This window comes from Mesoplodon bidens (assembly GCF_964165515.1).
Source record: "Mesoplodon bidens genome assembly, chromosome: 1".
NCBI lineage: Eukaryota > Metazoa > Chordata > Mammalia > Artiodactyla > Ziphiidae > Mesoplodon > Mesoplodon bidens.
In genome coordinates, this window is record NC_138176.1 from 35,242,264 (window position 1) to 35,265,939 (window position 23,676).

General features: G+C 35.6%; 1 protein-coding gene across 4 annotated transcripts in view; it reads right to left on the reverse strand.

Moving 5' to 3' along the window:
- EXOC6 (exocyst complex component 6) overlaps positions 1-23,676 on the reverse strand; it is a gene marked incomplete at its 5' end in the record, with an annotated part of 206,896 nt that overhangs the window by 51,020 nt on the left and 132,200 nt on the right. For 2 of the 4 annotated variants that reach the window (XM_081236719.1, XM_081236717.1), the window contains 2 exons: positions 2,181-2,322; positions 14,741-14,770. In XM_081236719.1, coding sequence (XP_081092845.1) covers positions 2,181-2,322; positions 14,741-14,770 — 172 coding nt within the window. The remainder of the gene's footprint in view (positions 1-2,180; positions 2,323-14,740; positions 14,771-23,676) is intronic. The other 2 variants (XM_081236720.1, XM_081236718.1) reach the window with 1 other exon arrangement.

Consider the following 23,676-nt stretch of genomic DNA (forward strand, 5'->3'; position numbering starts at 1 on the left):
TTTCCATATCTATAGTACCAGAACCTTGGCCCCCACCAGGCTAGGGTTTATTCCTCTTGCACGTAACCCCGACATCTTTAACTGAGTTATACCTTATACTTAGGTATAATCTCTTCCAAGAGATTAGTCTTTTAAGAAAACATCAACATTTTAAAAGGAACCTTCAGTAACTCCACCCAAGTAAGTAACTAAAGGGAGAAACTGTCCTATGATGTAACAGAGAGGCAAAGTTTTGTGTTTTTTGTGCCTTTCTCTAAGTATAGTTAGGCTTACTCTTCATGGAGAGGTAAGAGGACAGAGAAAAGCTCTAGATACCTGAAGCTGCCTAACCAAACAGTAATTTCCATTTTTTAACAAAAATATCTAATTGAGAAGACACAACCAAATACCAATAAAGGGCTCAACCACCCTCAAGCAATATTTATGTAAAATGTTTACATAAGCATTATCATACTGAAATGATCTCATAAGACAAGTTTTTTTTCCTTTTGGCGTGCGGCACAGCTTGTGGGATCTTAGGTTCCTACCAGGGATCGAATCCAGGCCCTTGTAATGAAATCGCGGAATCCTAACCACTGGACCGCCAGGGAATTCCCTCGTAAGATAGCTTCTAAAGAACTTTAAGAAATCAGTTTCAAATTATTTGTAGAATGAATTAACAATTACTTTGAGTTAGAAACATTTTAAAAAGTGCTTTTTGGTAAGTATTTTTGTAAATACAAGATAAATATCATTTTATAAACAATAGTTTTATTTTGAGAAAGAAGTATATAAAGGTTTTCTAATTAGAGAAAATTAGAAATGCTTTCTAGGAAAAGAAAATGAATCCTTCTCTACCCTAGGGAAAAACTATCTTTCTTTTGCTTTGTAGGTCAGTATTTCTCTTTCTTTGAAGGGAATAGGTGGGGTTTTTAAAACTTTGCGTTTCTTTTTTTGTGTAATAAACAATTGACCTTGATCGAAGAGCCTATATAATTATTTTAAATATTAATATGTTTTTTCCTAGCAGAATGCTTTATATACAGAAGCAGACAAATATTTTTTACTTGTTGAAAAAAAAAATCTGTCACTCCTGCTTCAGGTGCAAGCCACCGACATTTAATTTTTTAACATCTTTCACAGAGAATATATTATTGCAAAATCTGCCCAAATAAATATTTTATAATCCTTCTTGTGCCCCACTGATTTTCAGTTTATCAACAGTGGTGCCTGACTAAACTGTCAACCAAGGATTTTTATCATTTAATCAGTGTACCATTCATTTGAAAGTAATGCAAAAAATTGTCCCATAAACTCATGTTCTGTATAAGGGTAACCTACATCTAGAAGTATATATAACAAGGCGAATAACTAAATAGCACATTCAATTTTGAAGGTGACTGGCTAATGTCAACATTAGATTATGGAATCTGCTAACTTGTCACCTAAAGAAAATAAAGTGAAAAACAATGGTAAAGGTAAAGACTTGAGAAATTCTTTGAGAAAGAGAATCAAAATTTCAGAATATAAAAGAAGCTTCACTTGGAATGCAGGGTCCTAAGATTAATCTTTAGCAGGTATCTGAAAAGTTATTTACGGTAAAGTAAGAATGATAAACTTGGAATAATTTCATTCACTTACTACAAACCTCAGGAGAGTCCTGGCAAGAAGACAAGAATAACCAAGAGAAGGAATAAAGGAAAAAAAATGAATCATAAATGAATCACCTTTTTAATTATCCAGTCTGGATTGTCACTTCAGTGCCCCTCTAGAGCAGAGGTCCCCAACCTTCTTGGCACCAGGGACCGGTTTCGTGGAAGACAACTTTAACATGGGCAGGGGGGTGGGAGTGAGGGGGGTGGATGGCTCAGGTGGTAATGGGAGCGATGGGGGGCGGCAGATAAAGCTTCGCTCACTCGACCGCCGCGCTCACCTCCTGCTCTGTGGCCCGGTTCTGAACAGGCCGTGGACCAGTAGCGGTCCGCGGCCCAGGGGTTGGGGACGCCCGCTCTAGAGGCCCTAAATGTGAAACTGAGATATTTTTCTCTTGTTGAAAAGAAGTTGCTTCTAAGGCTGCCGAAAGTTTAACTGAATCAGGCCTCTTCCCTCCTTTATGAACTATCCTACTACATACTATTTTTTCATATAATTTAAATATAGATTCTTAGAAATGCATCAGATTTAAACAATAAGGTACTTACATTCACACTGTATGACATCTAAGTTAAATTGCTGAACGGCTCCCATGCTTATCTGTTTTAACTCACTGTCCAGGAGCATCTGCATTAATGATGTTGACAGATGCTGGCAGGCTGACATGCAAGCAGTCTGGGCAACTTTCCCCTGTTATACAAATATCCAAACCAAAAAATAAACAAACAAACAAACATATAAATATATCATCGTGTATCACAAAAGTTATATACATGGCATTTTTTTGTTGTTTTTTTTTGGTAGAATAGTAATTATTGGCCTTTCTCTTTCTATGTTCTGAGTGGCTGTCTTTTAGCATAGGAATTGAAAGTAATATTCTGTTGACTTGTCCTTCTCAAGATATAAATATCATTAAAGCTCTAACTGCATGCAGAAAAATTAAAGTACAAGTTTAAAACCCATTATTTATTATTTCAGATCTCCTGAAATGTCTCAAGTATTTTTAAAAATGCACACTAAAATATGACATTTGTGACATAAAGTAACTGTCATGTTGACAGAACATTTTATTCATATAATGCTCTATAAGCTTTCCTTTATAGAGTTAACCAAGCCAAGAATTAAAGAAGTTAATAGTGTAATTTATTAGAATTGAAACTATACCTAATATGCTTTATAGTATATACTTTGATATGTATGTAATATATAAAATATACTTTATAAAATATATTTTGAGTCATTAAGTCCTTACTTCTAATAGGAACATTAGTTTGTAGCACAGCTTCAATTAGGAGGGAAAAAAAGAAGCTTGCATACCAATATGATTTCACAGTCATCTACAGATCTTCATTTAGTTTTAGAAATTAAGTTTTAGAATCATCTGATAATTTAGAAATATGTAGTTAAGTGAGCTGTAAATACTTGTGGTTGTCTTTTAGTATATATATTATTATGTTTTCTACTATAATAAGCTCCTAAAACTCTACATGAATTTTGACGGACAGCCTTGATTCAGGCTATATCTTCTTTAAAATGATAGAAAGTAATTTAAAATGTTTAGACTCCAGATTACTGGGATCACAATATAATATTGCTTTTAGTATAAATTGTTCTTCTAAGCAGGCTTTTTATTTCAACTAAAAGTTTAAATGAAAATATTACAAAAACTATTTTAGGTAAAGTTTTCTAGTGTAATGCTGCTCCTAGTATGGCTATCTCCAAACCACAAGTATGTGATTTGTTGATGGATTGACTCCCATGATAGGATTCAAAGATCTAGGAACAGGGTTAGAAATAATGACATTTGGAAGATGTGCCGTGTTCTGCCTCATTCTCATTAACAAATATTTACCCAGTGATATTTGATAATTATATTTTTTCCTACTTATCACAAAGGCCAATAAAGCTACAAAATCATGAAAATCTTCCAAACATAAATGCTATAATAGATGCAAAATGTTTACATAGGGTTGATCTGTTAGAAAAGTAAGAACAAACATAATATATTTTCAAGTTTACTAGAACAGCTGTTCATTAAGTTACACATTTAAAGTCAGACTAGAAACAAGCAACTTTTATGAATCTTTTATGAGTCTTCAGCATATAGACACTATGCGCAGTGGAAAAACTGTGCATCTGAAATGGAATGCCAATATCTAAATCAAAAACTTTAGAGATAAAAGCTGATGCAAACAATATATTTGACAGATACTGATGGAACTGCCAAAAAGGAATGTAACAAACAATGCAAAACCCAGCATGCTTCAAGACCCCCCAAACCCAAGAGGAATTAGTCTAGGAGACATGCAGCTCCATTCCCCAAGCAGAATAATATCAATATGAATGAGGGGCAGGAGGGAGACAGAAAAAGAAGAAATCAGTGGCATGTAATTTAATTACAATGTAATAGGCTTGAGAATAGTTAATGGAAATGTCATTTTGACCAAATGGAACAACTAGTGCGTTTTAGTTTAATGTACTTCTCCATCAAATCAGCTCCATGTCCTACTTATGTTGCCACTATAATGTACTAACTGCAAAAGCAGATTAATAAATTGCCAGAACAATTATTATTACATTCATTTCATAAACAAACACACTGCATAATGTTAGTAGTATTATTTTAAGGTGATCTTTAAATTTTCACATAGGTTCAGATGCTACAAATGACTATGTAGCAATAGTAATGGAGCCAAAATGATGGTACTAGTACAAAAATTCAGGCTATTCCATAAATTTGGTGGATATAGGTAATGAAAACATATGTGTGTGCGCATGCACACGCACACACACATGCAAACACACGTGCGTTTAGCTTTTTGTTTAAATAATACATGTAATAATAAAATCTTAATATAAAATTTCCTTTGATTATGCACATTAAATACAGGCTTATTGTTCTCAAAGATAGAAGTTTAAAATATTTGTAAAATATTCAAATGAAAAATTCTACCTTTTTTATAGCTCAAAATTAATATCAAAGGTTCAAATCCTTTAAATATTTAAAGTTATATTCTATAAGATTATACTTTCTTAAATGTCTACTTCCTGATTATAAAATGTGAACAAATATTCTTAAATTTTATCTATTACTTATTTTGAGACAGAAAATTTTAATGTTCCCGAAACTCGCACATTCCAAAAACATCTCTGGCAATTCATTTTTGATGTCTGTAGGCCTTGGTACACTTTTGTATAACCAAAACACCCCTTTCTGAACACTATTTTGCTATTATTGTTGATCCTTTTAATACTGTATCACTTTCTAGAACAAAAATAATCTAAGTACTTTTACAACTATCTTTAAAAACTAGCCTTTTTCATTAGAGATGCTCTGGTTTTTAACATTACAGCAAACAAAGCCAAAGTAATTAAGTGAAGTGACTGAGAAAACACAGCACATTTAATATCAAGCACCTAGAAATTTCTGCTGTCCTCATCTGAAAAATTAATTGCAACTATTATTAACATTCTCCTCTTTAACAACATAAATTTCAGTAAATAAGTAAAAACACCTGCCAAACTTTTAAAGGTAACTACTTTTTTACCCTGATCTAACATTTTGCTGAAAAACAACTTGTAAAGAGAGAAAACCCTTGGACAAACTTCTTATATTTCAAAGGAACTTGTAAAAGAGAATCTGCTGACATATTAGATCCTTTTTGCATTACTCAAAAGCTTTTCTTCTAAGAACAATTGTGGTAAAGAGACATTTGGCTCCTAGGAAATTCCCAAAGGGTCAACCATATGCATCCTTCCATGGCACCTTCACAGTGCTGCTTTCTAGATCCATGTCTCAAAAGCAGCTTTCATCATTTACTTGTGTGTCAGTCAATATGATTTATGGACTGCATTCAACAAAGTCAAAGCATATAGAATGAGAAATATGACTACAATCTGCTAATTTGTTTTGTATTGAGCCACTTAAGAGTCAAAGACCTAATGTCAGACTGAGACCAGCAACACAATTAACCGGTCGGTGACAGATTCATCCATCCTCCCTGCCAGGCTGTGCCAATCAAAGACAGCATGAGGTGACATTTGGTGAAATCAGTAAGAAAACTCATTCTCTAAGTAACCTATGTGCGACCTTGATTGACACTTTTTGAATTTAGTTTGTGGAACACAGACACTCTTTACCCAATAGTCCCTCACTGCAAGCTGTGAAATAAGGCTTTTAATGCCAATCACAGGAACAATAAACCACAAACCACCAATCCTCAGTTTAAAAGGAATCAAGAAAACACATCTGTTTGTATGTCGAGCCAAATTTTCAAAATAATTTACTATTATAGATTAGGCTAAAGATACTCTGCTTCCTTTGAAACGTCGTAAAATGACATGGTAACAAAAATACAACACATTTTATTAGATTATAGCTCAAAACTGTTTTGGTTTCAAAGTAATGTTTTGATACATCTACTCTTATATAATAGTAGGAGAAATGTAGAATACTTAAAAACTAATTTGACACATTTAAATTTTCATTTGAAGTTTTCATTTCTGTCTCACCATTCTCTTATTTCAAAGGCCTAATAAAGCAGGACGGTTTGATTTCAATAGTACTTATTTGAAAGCATTTTTCAATGCTGCTTTCATTCTCTCAAATACATTTAACATAAAAATGTACTCCTGAAATCACAACCATTCTTTCTGCGTTGGTCTACTTTCCTTAATGATCCCCGGAGAATCCACTTTCCTTTATTTAAACCCCCACAAAAGATCAACGTGGCACAAAAACCTACTTTTTATTTAAGTTAAAAAGAATATAGACTCAGAAATATTATGTGCTGTATTTATTAATCTTTAAATTGATAACAGGTTTTGTTTTAAAAGGTTATGTAACTCTTGTCAGGAAAAACTGGAAAACAAAATCATGGTCAATTTGAATATTAAATCTAACACTGATAAGCAAATTTATTAATTCTGATTCTATGTGGCTTTTTAAAGTTGTTATTTTTTAAAGTTATTTAAATAAAAATAGTAAAATACTGCTATATTATTCAAACTTACTGCCTCTCAGTTTGCTTCATGAATTTCAGTTATGAGACTATGAAATAGTCTTTTCAGAGGGAAGACAAAAGACGAAAGGAAGTATTTTGATGAATTGGTCAGTCTCCTAAAGAGCTACGATTTCTAGCCTTTTAAAACACATAGTCCAAAAGAGTGAAGTCTTTCATCAAATATGGAGTAAACATTAAAATTAGAAATAAATTCTTAATTGAAAAGTGATGCCTAGTTGAAAAGTAGACATTTTAATTTAAGAAATCTATTCTTCTTTCTCTTTTACATAAGAATCACTAATTTAAATTTTACTATATGAAACTACATTTACTCAAATGTAAAGAATGTTATTAAATCAGGAAAAAAGTACCTAAAAACATGAAAATTTCTCCAAGGTGATTTCACAAATGCACAAAGATTCCTTTACCTAGTTAAGTTATGTTTTAATCTATTTTCTGGCTGAACACTCTATATAAAACTGAAATGTCTCCGATTCCCAATACTACAGAATAGATGAGTTATAAAGGTTTAAATATCAAGATGAATTCCTTTAGTGAGTTTTAATAATAACGTTAACACTATCTTAAAGACACATTTTTGAGATTATGCCCCCAAAATTCACAGGTCTATCAAAATATACTTATTCTAACACCCCTAACATTCTCTAAAATACCTCCTTCACACCTCTCTATTCCTCTCATACTCTCTCTGTCCTCATCTAAGTAGCTCTAGCTCCCAGAGGATTGGTTATCACATCAGTTAACCACAATTCCCATAGTCAATTATGAATTCCCTTTTTCCCCCTCTGAGGCTTTTCTCCTCTAAACAATCCTCAATCATAAGGATACAAGACATAACATAAAGGCTTGCTCTCGGGACACACACACACACACACACACACACACACACACACGGATTAAATAAAATAGAAGTATCGCAAGGTTAGGTTGGAAAAAAAATTCCCCAAACTTGGAAAACTTCAGGACACTTGTAATATATGGCACATTTCTATTTCATGCCTTATCCCAGCTTCCTTATCCCAACCATAGGTCTCATCAAACTTTGGTGGCCTTTTTCTTTTTTTTAAACAATCTTTTGAATGTGGCCTTTGATGCCATGTAACACCCAGATTTTTAGCTTTCTGCAAGTATCATTGTTGCTGTCACGGCAGGTCCCATGACATCTTCAAACTCCTCCTAACTTTAAAAGGCAGAAAGAGAATGCAAGGACAAGTAGAGCAGTGAAAGTCTAGAAGAGGTCAAGGTTTTGAAGCTACTGATTATACCAGAAATCTGGATAAAATGGTAAAAGCTGCACGCATTCTTGTCCGAAATAGCACAAAGAGGGAGCTAGTTTGTACTATGTAGGAACTGACAGATTCTTCCTATCTCTTAAATCTACTTGATAACAGCAAGTTGGGCAATTAGATACATGTTTAAGTAGGGAAGCAATAAAATATCAAGACCCTCTGACTTTCTCACTTGGCAAATGTAAGAAATACAAGAGAAGTTTCCACATGGTGACTGAATACTATGGTCAAGCCACAAGAATTAAGACTGAAAAACCGAAGTATCCCAGGAACTGTTATCAAAGCAACATCTCTGCGACAGCAAAGTCATAGCCTCCTTGTTTTCCATAAGAACCCAGCTCAGAGTATTAGGGCTCCTATAATCATTAAAATGTACTATTTCACAACCCCAGTATGACTTAAAATTTACAAAGAAGTTGTCAGAATCACTAACAGGTTAGGCAACATAGAGTATTTCTGAAACAGGAGGGAAGGGGGCAGGGCACAACCTTTAAAAGAATGACAGAGCCCAAGGACACGACATAAACTGATTAGAACCAACTAGGTCCAAGATGGTGGACCAGTCGACTTCTACTAGACCTTGAGCCTCAGTATATGCTCACTGTAACACGTGAGCAAGCTAAATGACACACCCACAGGTGCCATGACAGTTCCAAGGCCTACCATAAGGGTCAAAAAGTGGGTGGTAGCCCAATTCCTGGAAATCCCCACCCCTTCCCCAAAATAGCTGGAATACTCTTCCCACTCATTAGCCTATGAAATTACCCACCCCTATAAAAACTGACAACCCCCATACCCTGGTACCTTTCTTATCTTCTGAGATGGCCCACACTTTGACTGTGGAGTGTGTTTCTCTCTAATAAATCACTTCTTACCTATCACTTTGTCTCTCACTGAATTCTTTCTGTGATGAGACATCAAAAATCTGAGCCTCATTAAGTCCTGAGACCAGGCATGTGATCTCAGTTAAAAGACCGTGGGTTCAAGTCCCAATCTGGGTTTTGGCCAGGTTCAAGTCCTGGCCCGTGGGTTCAAGTCCCAACCTGAAGTTACACAGTTTCATTTCCACATGATCATTAGTAAAACGGACAAATGTCACCCAAGCCAAGAGGTGGCTGATATATTATAAACATAGCCATGTATATATAAACAGCACAGAGCAGGCCTTTGTCATTCAAGGATTTATGTTTAGGTTTCAACCTTTTAAGAATGACTCTGAGAATCCAGTACAAGTAGGGCCTCATTTGCTGAGGCACACATTTGAATTACTTGCTCTGTGAAATGGGTATTGGGCAGGGAGGGACCACTCAGACTGAATGCAGTCAAAGTCCCAACCTCCCCAAGTCAATGTGGCTTTGCTGTCTTCTGTTAGCCGACATGGATAAAGTAACTCTCGCTAAGGCCTACAGTTTTCAATTATATTTTATATCATTTCTGAAAGAAATTACATGGCGTGGCAGTATTCTCATATTTGGGAATTTTCAAAGGTTTTGGGTATACTCATCCAGAATGTTAAGGGCTTTTTGAACAAGTAACTTCACTGGGCTAAATCCTAGATTGTGGGAATGTGGCTGGGGTAAATACTGTTAGAGTCACTTCCAGTTGAGGGGGTACCTGGGATAGGAGTTTAAAAGACTCAGGGAAATGTATCATGTGAGGGGAGGATACTTATTAAAACAAAACAAAACCCATACAAAGGAGTGATGCCGAAAGCTCAGCTTCTCTGTATACCAGTGCTGAACCAAATCTCGGGGACAGAGTTTTGGGTGAAGAAGAAAAGGAGAGCTTTATTTTGAATACTTTGCCAGGCAAAGGGGGACACAGCAGTCTCCTGCCTTGAAAAACTATGTGTCCCAACCCAGGAGGATTTGATAAGGAGTTTTATAACAATGCTTCCGAAGGGTGGGGTTGCTGACAAGACTAGGGTGTGTGCAGGGTCTCAGGTGGTCTCCTAATCTTGAGAAGCATCTGTGGTCCCTTTAATCTTGCCTCAGGTGGTTTCTTGGCTGCTCCTCTCTTGATTAGCAACTGTTCAAATCTGCCCTTTGGAACTCTGGCAAGGTCATGGAGGTTGGAGTCTTGCCTCCAAGAAATGGGGGACAAAAAAAAGAGGCCTCCATGCCCGGGAGCCTCACAGGGCCCTGCTCAGTTTCAGGAGGAGGGAGCAAACAAGGTAGGTTATCTACTTACCTTGTTTTTTCTAAAGACAATCTTGCAAATGACATTCAACAATACCCTGAGAGTGAAAAATAAGTAGGTCAACTGCCCCCCTCTTGTTTCTAAACAGACAAAGGCTTTAAATCTCAATGCTACCATCTACCACACCAATTTCCATAAGAGGTAGAAAGATTTAAAACATGACAGCTTCCCTACCAGGCTTAAAGTCTCCTGAATGAAAGAAAATGAAGTGATTAAAATGTTGTTGCTTATCTTCTGAATTCCTCCCCTATGTGCAATATTCATCTAAACATGCACTTTTGTTGGGACTTTACTCTGCAAAGTCTAATCTCTTTACTTTTTGTATTACAGTATCTTGCGCATAAGCTTTTTATGAGTATGTATCAGCATCTTGGCCTGTTGCATTTTGTCTTCTCTACCTGACCTGCAAACATTCTGTAAATATGAATTCACCAAAGCAGTTCTACCTCTCCCATCAGCTCTATCCTCACCCTTATCCATTCCTGTCTGTTCCGTACAGGGAAGAAAAAAAAAAAAAGTAGGGGCTCTTTAGCCTCACCAGACCCTGGCTTGCACAGGAAACTTCTGACTCCAACATCTTTCCCTACCATCTCCTTTCTTTCTCTCCAGGGGATCTGACCTCCTTTTCGCTATCTTCATCTGCTCACAATAAAACATAAATTCCAACTCAAACAATCTCTTATCCACATATTTTAGTCTCTTTTCCTCCCCCATCTCGACTTTTGCCTATTTAACTCGAGGTGGGGTGGGGTGGGGGGAGAGAACTATCTTTTATTTTTTTCTTTCTATTGTGTAATACAGGTTAAAGGGAAAGATAACATTTGCATTCCTAGAACTTATTCCTATCTGCAAAAACTCAAGTAACTTTCTAAACATGAATTCTCTGCTGCCATCTGGTAGTGAAACTGCTAGTGGTACATTTTCATTTGTTTTTAATACTGAATCTTCCTGTTCAAAATGATCCTTTGCTCATAAAGCCTGCATCAATGGTATAGTTTATTTCATCTACAACCATTGAAGAGTAAAGTTATAGGATATTTGTAAGTGTGCACATGCATGTATGTACTAATACTGTGTGTATTTGTATAGGTTGGGAAGAGTCCACTTTATGTTTTATTATTATTATTTTAAAATATTTATTTATTTATTTATTTTGGCTGCGCAGGGTCTTAGTTGCTGCATGCGCACTCTTAGATGCAGCATGTGGACTCTTTGTTGCGGCATGCAAACTCTTAGTTGCAGCATGCAGAATCTAGTTCCCTTACCAGGAATCAAACCCAGGCCCCCTGAACTGGAAGTGCAGAGTCTTACCCACTGGACCACCAGGGAAGTCCCAGAGTCCATTTTACTTATTTCCATTTATATGTCCCTGATCTGTTACAGGTCGTTCTTATAATTCTCTCCTAGCCCACTGGCTTCCTACTAAAACTCCCATGCTATTTCCTTCTAAAAGCCTTCTATTACTACTACTTCTTCCAACTATGCCCTGATTAAGAGCAATTCAAAATACCGTTTTTTTCGACCTTTGACAGCAGAGAAATATTTAAGTATGCTATGCTATATACACACATAAGACTTACAAACTTTTGAAATTAAATTTCTCACCAAGATTAGTCAGCATTTAGCTAATAGAGACAGCAACTTAATACCTAAAAGGATTAAAGTTATAAAATTCAAGTATGTTCATTTTCAACTAAAAAGCAAGATTCTTTTTTTTTTACAATTAACTTCCAGCAGTGAAAATAACAACTGTTTTATTACATTATGAAAAAGCTTAAGAAAAAATATAAATTCTATTTCTAATAGTGGGCTTTGACTGTTTTCAACTTTTTCATTTACATTTTCTCTCAAAGTTCTCTCTCTCCAATGTACTGATATACTGTCAATGGTTTGCTCTTGTTGATTTCTGTGTACTTGGAAGTAACTTATTATAAATGTATGGAAATGAATATCAAAATGTGTCATAGAAATACCTAATTTATCACCACAGAAAGAATTATTTCATATAAGTAACTTTTTCAAAACACTGGACATTCAAGTGCCAAATCTTTCTAAATTTCTCATGAATATTTATCTAAAACTGATCCCAAAATCTATCCCTCCTTAAATACAGGACAAGAAACAATTCGAGGGTTTTTTTTGGATGGCAGGATTAGTGTCACTTCTGCATTTTGAATATGCATATGGTCTATCTGCAGGAAACCTGTTAGCATGCTTAATAAGTACTTAACAACTACTACATTCATTTAATAAGCAAAAAGGTCAAGTGAAAGCATGAGGGTCTGTCTCTTCCATGAGTCAAAGTGTTTGTCCTTAGTGATGGCAATTTGCAAGTTATTTTGGTGCTGTAGGTTCTTTTATTTGATTTTAATCACTCTTCAAAATTTATAGTAGCATCTAGAGAGTTGTGATCTGAATTATATTATTCTTTCAAATATTTCTAATCAGTACTGATAACATCTTTACTAAATCACACTCATATAGACATTTTCTAAATTAGTGTCTGTAAATAATAGACTGCAAACTTTCTCTTCAAAACTAGAAAGTATTCTATATTTGACAAATAAATTTCTTGATTCAAAAATTCTGATTTTTGCAGTGTACGTTTTTTTTTTTCTTGGCTGCGCCGCACAGCTTGCAGGATCTCAGTTCCCTGACCAGGGACTGAATCTGGGCCCCGGCAGTGAAAGCCCAGAATCTTAACCACTAGGCCACCAGGGAACTCGCTGCAGTATATTTTTCACACTTTTTAAACATATAAGAAAATGACTTTGGGGCTTCCCTGGTAGCGCAGTGGTTAAGAAGCCACCTGCCAATGCAGGGGACACGGGTTTGAGCCCTGGTCCCGGAAGATCCCACATGCCGCAAAGCAACTAAGCCCGTGCACCACAACTACTGAGCCTGCGCTCTAGAGCCCAAGAGCCACAACTACTGAAGCCCATGCGCCACAACTACTGAAGCCGACGCACCTAGAGCCCGTGCTCCACAACGAGAAGCCACCACAATGAGAAGTCCACACACCACAACAAAGAGTAGCCCCCGCTCACCACAACTAGAGAAAAGCCCGCACACAGCAACGAAGACCCAACAGTCAAAAATAAATAAATTTTTTAAAAAAAGAAAATGACTTTTATAGTAGTCCATTTCTTCACTATTTCTCTCATATTAACTTTAAAAATACTTATCAAGCACTTACTCTATGCAACACACTGCTTAGATGCTACAGAAGATACAATGATGAGTAGATATAGCTCCTAACATAAACAGATTAAATTCCAATAGCAGAAAGAAGGCAAGTCTACAACCACAGTACAAGACAAAATATAAATAGAACCTTGAAAGTGGCACAAAGTAGCAACATATGGTTAAACAGAATTAGCAAAAGCTTCATGAAAGAGGTAACATTAAAGATGTCTTTTGGAAGAGATCCAAGATTTTTACAGTTATAAATGAAGACAAGATAGAAAATTGAAGCTAGATCCAGGACACAGTGAATTTTCCACTTTAAATGCCCTTGTTGAATCATGGACAGAAATGTATCAGAAAGAGGCCGAGATCATTTATTTGTTAGCCTGTGGAATTTTTACTTAATTCAGTAGATAAGTGAGAGACCTTGAAGTTTTGAATACAGAAAATAAGATTAAACTGTGCTTTGGAAAGGATTATCTGGCTTTGATATGTAGGATGAACTGCAATAAAGAGAGGCTATTGGCAGAGACTAACTAGAAGACAATTACAATAATCAAAATTTGAACTTTGATAATAGAAGTAAGAACACAACGGACAAAATATAGGTTAGGAACATTTAAATTTCAAAGGCTAGATGAGATTTTTCAAAAAATAAGAATAATTTTTGATATCTATATTTAAACAACATTTGAGTTCTTATTTTGGCCGTCAAGAGCTTATAATTGGAGGTGGAAAGGATGAACAAATACAATAAAAAGCAAAATGTGATGAAGTCATTAAAAAAGGGTAGAAGCTAAGGCAATTCCGGAGAACAAAACTAGGCTCAGGGTGAAAAAGAAACATTTGCATTGGGTCATGAACCACACTGTGTTATGCACTGAGTTGGATTTCTAGAAGTAGAGTTTGGGTAAGTGTTGTAGAGAAAAAGCATTCAGGAAAAGCATAGATAGTCTTACAAACAAGTAATAGTAACAACTAATATTTTTTGAGTGTTTATTTTATGCCAGGCACTTTTCTAAACATTTCATGTTATACTACCTCATTTAACCCTCACAAAAATCTACAGGCTATACACTCTTATTGAACTCATTTGCAGATAAGGAAAGTATCTCCAAAGTGTGGCCTGTCATGCATGAGGTGACCACAGACAGCTTTCCCAAAGCACTGCCCTCACCACAGACACGTCATGATATTAACTTTCACAGTCAAGTCCCAGAGAATCTTGACTGCTTCACCAAAACTACTAGTATTATCTTCAAACTTTGGTTTCCATAAAACTACAAATATAACAAGAACACTGCCAAAACAATTAGAATTTACCATAAACACCTATGCAGAGAAAAATAAGCCTGCAGAAAGTTCATTATTTTCTAATTCGCATGCTAGCTTTAGCTTGTATCTACTTACCGACATGGCTGCATGATCATTGCTGTTAGTCTGAGAAGGAAGTCAGACAGGCAATCAAATAAAAAAGGAAAATGTATTCCAATAACAACAAAAGTGGTGTTTAAAGTAGCAAAGCAAAATACACTGTAAGACAAGCAAGCTGACTGTGTGTTGCTATAACTTAAAGGCATTAATTAATCACATAAATGTGACTATCATTTTATTTTGAAGATTTACAGGTGAGTTTTTACACCCACACTAATCAGATAAATCCTCCTCCAAACTTTTGTCTACCTAATCAAGTTGTCTAGTCAGCATTAAAATACTGAGAACTTTAGCAGTTACTAAATGTCTGCTGAACCAGCAAATTTAGAAAACACCAGCCCATTGAAAGGGTTCTTTCCTGGAGAACAGTTATTCTCCAATTTTAAGCAAAAAAAGGTAGATTTCTAAGCTCCAGAAATTTTAGTTCAGTTAGGTCTAGAGGCAAGCACTGGAATCTGAATTTTTAACAAGTGTCTCTCCCAAGTGATTTTAATACAAAAAGAAATAAAATGTCTATTTCTTTACACATAGAAAATTATACTGAATAAATGACTCTGAAGATGCGTAGAAAGGATAAGCCACTATGCTTCCACATACTCTAATGTAGCTTAAAATAAATTACTCAAGGAAACATGGCACACTAAATCATCTTACAATTAAGCATTTAAATATATTTTCTCCCCTAAGAAGTGACAAGTCAAAGCAAAAAACAAATCATTGGTCTCAATTTAAATACATATTAGCCCCTGCTGAAGTTTTGTACTAAATACATGGTACTGGCTTATTCTTTTAAGACATTAAGAACTAAATTAGTTAAATATTAATTCCTTAAAATAATAATGATTAATAAAATTAAGTTTAAGGAGCCTTAAAATACTGTTTTTTAAATGATCTAATTTACTTTTCAAATTCCAGTAATAAACTATGTAATATTTAAGCATTACTTTTTTTTTTTAGAAAAAGATATTTACCCAGAAACATGGATTTAACCTTATTATATATTAGGTCAATGAAACTCAAAATCTATTTATTAGTGGCAGTTGAACATCTGGTATAGCCTACACCAAAGGTGACCCTCCATATGGGAAGTTGCCCTCTTCGCCAAACATACAATGAGTAAAGGAGCAACCACAAGCAGAAATGGAGGAAGAGGACACTTACCTAGCCAGGCAGATTATTGCAATTAACCCCAGTAAGCAGTGAGCTGGCAGCTGTGTTAGCCAGACAATTCATTCTTCTAGAAGACTGGACTAGACTCTAGATAATCTCTAAGTCCTTTCTAGATTTAACTTCCAATAAATTTTCTTTGGAATAGCAAAATTATCCCATCACCACAGTTATTTTATTCAACTATTTTTCCCAAAATCTTTCAAATTGTATGTAAAGGTATAAAATTGTATGTGAGATATAAAAGTCATAGAGTCAAGATGAAATTTAGCTAAGATTTAGTAACTCAGTCAATAAAAGTCAGTGAACAACATTTAACACATGAACACCATGTAAGTCATAAGACTTGTGATGTTTTCATCATTGCTCACATTATATAATTTTTGTATGTTATAGTCAATAAATCATCAGATCAATATTATACATTATCATTTTTTAAAAATTAATATACCAATAAGAAAAAACAATTCGTAAGCATATATATATACAATAAATATATGGTTATGTTTTCATTTGATAAGGAAAGCACTAAAATGTATTCAACGTTACCTATGTCACAATTTTAAAAATACAACCTTTTTTTGTTTGTTTGTTTGTTTGTTTGTTTGTTTTGCAGTACGTGGGCCTCTCACTGTCGTGGCCTCTCCCGTTGCGGAGCAAGGCTCTGGTTGTGCAGGCTTAGCGGCCATGGCTCACGGGCCTAGCCGCTCCGCGGCACGTGGGATCTTCCCGGACTGTGGCACGAACCCGTGTCCCCTGCATCGGCAGGTGGACTCTCAACCACTGAGCCACCAGGGAAGCCCCTTTTTTGTATTTTTAATACAATTCTTTCTTGTCTCACATAAAAGGGTGATTAAAGCCTGTGACTGTACTATTGACTATTAAAGTTCACCTTAGCAGTTTTCAGTGAAGTCAAAGGACATGTACATTTATATACTTAACTCAGGAAAAAAGTATGGACCAAAGAACATAAAAGGGAAGAGCTATATGAGAAAATAAGGTGCCAGAATGAATAAATCTTAAGTTTAGGTTGGGATTTTACAGCTGTATAACACTTAATAACAAATTTTAGATATGGGAACCTTAGAGATGGACTCATACAATCACTTTACTTCAAAGAGAAGGAAACAAGTTGTTCAAAATCAAGATGGTAGACTAAGTTTATGTGTTTGCTTCCCATTGATCCTGAGATATAAGTGATACAAAAAGCACAGAATTACAAAAGGAATAAAATATTTAACAACAGAGAAAATGAAGGTGTAGGGAGAAATTCATCAAGGGATATTTTCTAAAAGACAGAAAGCTGATTAAATAGAGAAGAGAAAGCAACTGCCCATTATATGCTACCAGGGAACTACAGTGGAGCTGGGAGTCAGCTGTGCATTAGAGAGAGGTCCAGCTGTGCATATGAGAGAGGACAGAAATAAGAAATGGAATGGAAAACAGGGAAAGTAACTGAAGATTTCTGAAACAACTGTGCCAGTGATCCCCTAACTACAGAGCACAAGCATTTTCCATAATGAGAGAACTTCTAAGGGGAGAGCTGAGGCTCCTGGTATAGGTGGAAAGAGAGAGAGCAGGAAGGAGGGAGGGGGGGAAAAGCCCTCCTCATTCTGGCACAGTGTCATGACAATGGAAAGAGAGGCAGAGAAGGCTACACAATTTGTGGAGCTCAGTGCAAAATGGAAATGTGGGGTCCCTTGTTCAAAAATTATTAAGAATTTCAAGATGCCAGCAGAGGACCAACCCACATGCAGGACCCTTCTAAACTAGAGACCCCGTGCAACAGCACAGGTTACACATCCATGAAGTCAGCCCTGAAGAGAGGAAACCACAATCTCATGGATAGCTCCAGACCTGCTCACTCTAAGGTGAAGAATCCTAGGCAAAATGCCTCTCAAATTAAAAAAAAATTCCAGTCAGATTCCTACTAAGGGGAAAAATAATCTATAAAAAAATAGGGTATTTATACAGTAGCAGAGTAAACCTATATCAGCGTTCCAGGTCCTCTTTGTTAAAAGAGAATGAGAAAAACAAAGAAACAAAAAGCCTATTCGAGAGTAACAGAGATAATTCAAGAAACAGAAAATACCTTCTTTAAAAAACACTCTAATACCTCAGGGAGATTTGAAAGATATATCCATTAAAAAAAATAGAGAGAACAGTATTCTAGGAAAGAGGAACACTTTTAAAACAGAAGTGATTCCTTAAAAATTAAAAAATACAACTAATAAAATATTCTCTAGAAGTACTGAAAATAAAATTTAGAAATTCTCCCAAAACAGGGAACAAAAAAAGATAAAGAGATAGGAAATGAAGGAAAGGATAATAGATATAGAAGACCAATCTAGTTAATGAGAGTCCAAGAAAGAGAGAACAGAGAAGTAGGGGGAAGAAAATTATCTAAAAAATAATAAAAGAGAATTTTCCTAAGCTGAATTTCTGCTTTGACAGAAAGGGATCATTGAGTAAAGAGCTAAGTGAATGAAATAAAAGCTTACATCTCCACACATCCTGTGACATTTTAGAATATTAAGGAATAAAAAATAAATCCTGAAACCTGGATGCCAGAAGACAATGGAGGAATGCAATAAAAATTGTCAGAGAAAAACTATTCAACCTAGAATCATTATAACCAGCTAAACTATCAATCAAACATGAGGACAGAAGAAGGTATTTCATGATATGCAAGGACTTAAATAGGAGGAAATTACTGAGGCAGTTTAGCAAAATCAACCAGTGAAGCAAAAAAAACCACACAGAATCCAGGAAACAGTTCCCAACCCCGGACAGCAGAGAAGGAAAGTCCTAGGTTAACAGCTACACAGAAATTCTAGAGAGCAACTGGTACAAAGTAGAGACAGAGGTCTCTGTAGCTGTCAGAAAACAGCAGATGAAGAACTGATAGAGTGAAGGGTAGGGAGGCTAACACCTTTACCTTACATAGAAGAGAATTAAGATACTGACTAAAGAAAAGGAACAAAAAATAGGAGTATAACCATTTTATATAAAGAAATGATAAACAGAAGAAATAAAACAAAATGTAACAATGAATGGAAGAAAAAGGGGTAAGCAAGAGGTTGCTATATGTGCCTTATCTTTCACAGTAGGGACTAACAGACATTCTCTTTTTAAGATAACCACCAGAAGAAATGAAAACATATGGTGAAATGGTAGCCTGGGGTTTGGGGGGGACAGGAGGAGGAGGTTATTTTCCATCCCAGACTCTTCTGGGCTACTTGATTTATTATCATGTACACAAATTAACTGAAATAAAAGTATATTAAAACCAAACAACCTTTATTTTCAGTTCTATGAAATAAAACAGACATTAGCAAATTAATCCAGAGACTGAATGATTTGTCTACTTCCATAATGCTGGTTAATTGGAAGAATCAGGCCTAGACCCCAAATCTCAGAACTTTCAGTATAGTGCTGCATTTTCAGAAAAAAATTCTTAAGGAGAGAATGGTTTTAAAAGTTAGACACTATCCATTTCTGGCTAAATCATGCATCTTCATTTACTGGATATATATATTTGTTTCTCACAGAAAGCATAATATTTTAAACTACTTATGGAAATAAAAATGCAAATTAAAAATTCCGTGGCACCAGATTCATCATTTACATATATCCCTTAGTGGTTGTAAATCAATAAAACATCTTTACTGAAACAAATACATAACTAGCATTTATGAAAGAAAGAAATGCTGAGTGTTCTTTTCAGCAGCAGATCAGTGCTGGGTCTTTAGGTGGTACTGTATTCACAGTGGAAGGTTACTGAGTTCCATTTGGCAGTCATGAAGAATTACTAGATAACTTCAAGTTGCTCAACAATTTCTTCTATTTATAGACTTGTAAGGGGTGAATGAATGTTGAATGCTTTAAAAAATTCTTCTGGTTTTAAATTTTCTAGCTAATATAAAATCTTATTTAAAAAAACACAAAGCTTACAAGTTAGGCTTAAAAATAAGTATCATAAATGCATAGAAAAAGATGACTTGTAGAATACATGCCAAAATGTTAACTGTGGTTTTCCTTTTACAAGATAACAGCAGGTAATTTTTATTTTCTTCTATACTTAGTTCTAGTTGTCAGGGAAAAAAAATTATTAGAAACAAGAAGGGTCACTTACACATTTAAAGTAGTAAAAATTGCTGATTCCAAGAGTACTGATTTGGGGATAAAATAATATTTATTCCATATACTAATCATACTTCACTGGCATTAGCTAGCATCTGACCATTAGCCACTGTAAGCACTGCAGTCAAGCTATAATAATTATTCAAATAAACATGCTTTACAGTATCTTTCACAATTAATGAAGTTTTTAAAATGTCTATATAATGCAAAAGTATAGAACTCAAAGCTAAATAATATCAAGCTAAAAATGTAGGCATAAATACAAGGAAAAAAAGCAAAAAGATATTAAAATAAAAGTAATACTATAAAGGGCCTTAAAACAACAGAGGAGGGCTTCCCTGGTGGCACAGTGGTTGAGAGTCCGCCTGCCGATGCAGGGGACACGGGTTCGTGCCCCGGTCCAGGAAGATCCCACATGTCGCGGAGCGGTTGGGCCCATGAGCCATGGCCTCTGAGCCTGCGTGTCCGGAGACTGTGCTCCGCAATGGGAGAGGCCACAATAGTGAGAGGCCCGCATACCGCAAAAAAAAACACAAAAAAACAGAGGAAGAAAGGAGAAGGAAAGATAAAACTAACATTTATTAGCAGTACCTACTTTATGTCAAGCACCCTGCCAGTCAACTATTTCACACACGATTTAAATTCATACTCTGATAGTCCTATGGGAAAAATGGATTCTGCCCATTTTGCAGAAGGAAAGGGGCTCAGAGAGGTTACGCAGCTTGCCAGGATTCCAGAGCCAAGAAATTAAAAATCTAAGGCTCAAACATAAGTCCTTCTAACTCTAAAGACCACCCTGTTCTCTCCTCCCTTCATCACCTGGTCCCTAAGAACAATAACAGATAAATGGGTCTAGCTCTGAGTCATAAAACGGCAAGTTCCCTTGAGGCAGATAATATATTTAGCAGGGCAGCTTAACATCATTATTATAAATACTGCCTTTTAGCTTGCTGTTAATTCCTATGGCCAGTAGAGAGCCTGGCTTCTCTGCTAGAGCACAGGGAAATGCAGATGAGGAGATAATTTAACATGGAAGCAAGGAAGCTCTTTACTTTTCCGCCCTCTGCATAGGCTTGCACTGGCTGACTCTTAAGAGGAACAGGTGAGGGAAGTAATATACCAATACTCTCACGCATCCAACCCCAGAGATAGGAGGTATTTAAAGTAGACATTACTGGTGATCTTCCAAATCCTGCAGCTTTCTACCACAACCACAGTGTAGTAGAAAAGAGAAAACAATAAAGTTCTTTCTCTGGGCTCCATCAAAACCATTATTATCCATTAACTTCTATTATTCTCATACCCTGTGAGCAGAGAACACAATTCTATTAGGTGGATTATAACTTTTCTAGAACCAATGGAAATTTTACTAGGCAATGTGGTCAGCAACTGCATTTCATGGCTACCTTTAATGGAGAAAATATTCTTTTGCAACAATGGTAGGGACTGACAAAAAATAAATATGCAATGAAGTTTAGAATGGAGCTTTTAAACTAAAAGTCTTAGGTACTTTTTAGGGTCGGGGGCGAGAGAGTCATCTTTATACCACAGAACCTACACTTCTCTGTCCAATTATTTGCAGTACTGGCACTAGTTGCACTATTTGAAAGAGTGACCCTTGGTTTCATAGCTCCCATTGACTCAAACTCATGGCATTGTTTATTAACACTGCCAAAACCAACAATCATGGAGCCAAAACTAGCTCCCCCATGTAATTCCTCATGTCTATACATGGATAAGCTGATCGACTTGGGACTGACTGTGATAAATAAATATCTTCTGAAGATTCTTTTAGTTTGAAAGAGTCCAAAACTGGCCCCTCTTTCTATCTGGGTACAAAGGTAACCTGAAGACAAGGATTTATTTTCAGCTTAAAACATTTAAATAAAAATGGTAGCTTATATAATGCCATATGTTGCTTAGAAAAATAATACATTTAATAACATTGCCTCTGTTCTTTGCTTGAAAGAACACAAACTAACTGGATATTTTATACAATTTCCGGATTTCAGAGAATTAATACACTAAGCCATAATATAATTATCAATCTTGCTAAAATTTACCATAGGCAATAATTTAATATTTTTGCTTAGGAATTATACTTTTAGTTCATCCCTTGAATAAGAATATACTGTTGTTAGTACCATTTTTTTCTTTTCCTAGCTGTAAACTATAATTTTCTCCTTATTTGGTCATATACTACATTTATTGTTGGTCTACATTGTATAAAAGTGTGTTTTCTTTGCAGAAAAACCCATGTTAGATGACATAAAAATCCAAAATGGCACACAAAGGTTCACCTAAAACTATACAAAATATCATAATAGATCAGATGAGTGACAGGAGTCTGTCATTCTCAATGTCACCACAGTATGTCCTATGAAAAAGCAGGATTTCCCTCTAGATGTCAGTCTCCTGAGGTGAGGCATTAACCCCAAACATTTCTAACATATAACCTCTCTTAATCTTACCCTAGTTATGCACAAAATCCCTACCCATCATCTCATGTCAACCTGCGAAGCAGATACTGCAACAATAGAAACATGATGTGTGTGTATCTTGTGTATGTGTGCACACATGTGCATGTGTTTATTCTTGAGGACTGGTTTTGGCTACAAGCACGGAGATTTACATTCACAAGGTGAATTCCAATTAACTGAACAATTATTTAATGCATACTTTTTTGAAATTAATTGATATAAAAATTATACACACACACACACACACACACACACACACGTTCCCTTTTTCAACTCAAGGACAACAGTGAGGAATATAGTATCATCCCTGGGTAAGCTTCTAAAAGTTCTTTGGCACAAATGCACTGTTAAAATCTCTTTAAGAAATTCTTTAATTTATTTTTTAGCAACACCTTCCTTCAACTATTCTAAGTGGCCCTTTGATCGGGAAAGAGTGAAGGGTGAGGAGAATAACATTATTTTTTTTTTCATTTTAAACAAGGGAGATGGTTGGAAGCAGTTGGGTAGGCTCCATATTAAACTTTTTTGTGTCTAGCTACATCTTAGCATGAGATTAAAAAGGTCAACATTTCTCCCTATTTTATTTGTATAGAACTATTCCATTCACACTTTAACAGTAGTTCTGTTATTTTTTTAAATATACCTAATGAGAGAATGTGCACCCTACCATCATCTCTTTGATCTTTGCCTTCCTTTTTTTTTTTTCCCTTTGGTTGCACCATGCAGCCTGTGGGATCTTAGCTCCCCAACCAGGGACTGAACCTGGGCCCTCAGCAGTGAAAGCGTGGAGTCCTAGCCACTAGACCGCCAGGGAATTCCCTTTGCATCCCTCTTCTGAAGAATCCAGTGTTTCAGCCTATTCACGCTCAAATGTCCCTGTTACATCGGTTTTTTTTTAATGTTTCTTCAACAGATTATTCAAGATATAGATGTACTATGACTTTATATTAGTATAGAACAATGCTCCTATTTTACTTTTAATCTCTAGCCTAAAAATATCCAATAATTTCTTGGCCTTTTCTGATAGGAAAAGGCGTTGATTATACTGACTTTCATAAAAACTACTCCTATTAGAGTTTATTTCTATTTAAGCCTATGCTGTCAACTTCAGGGTTCTGTTTG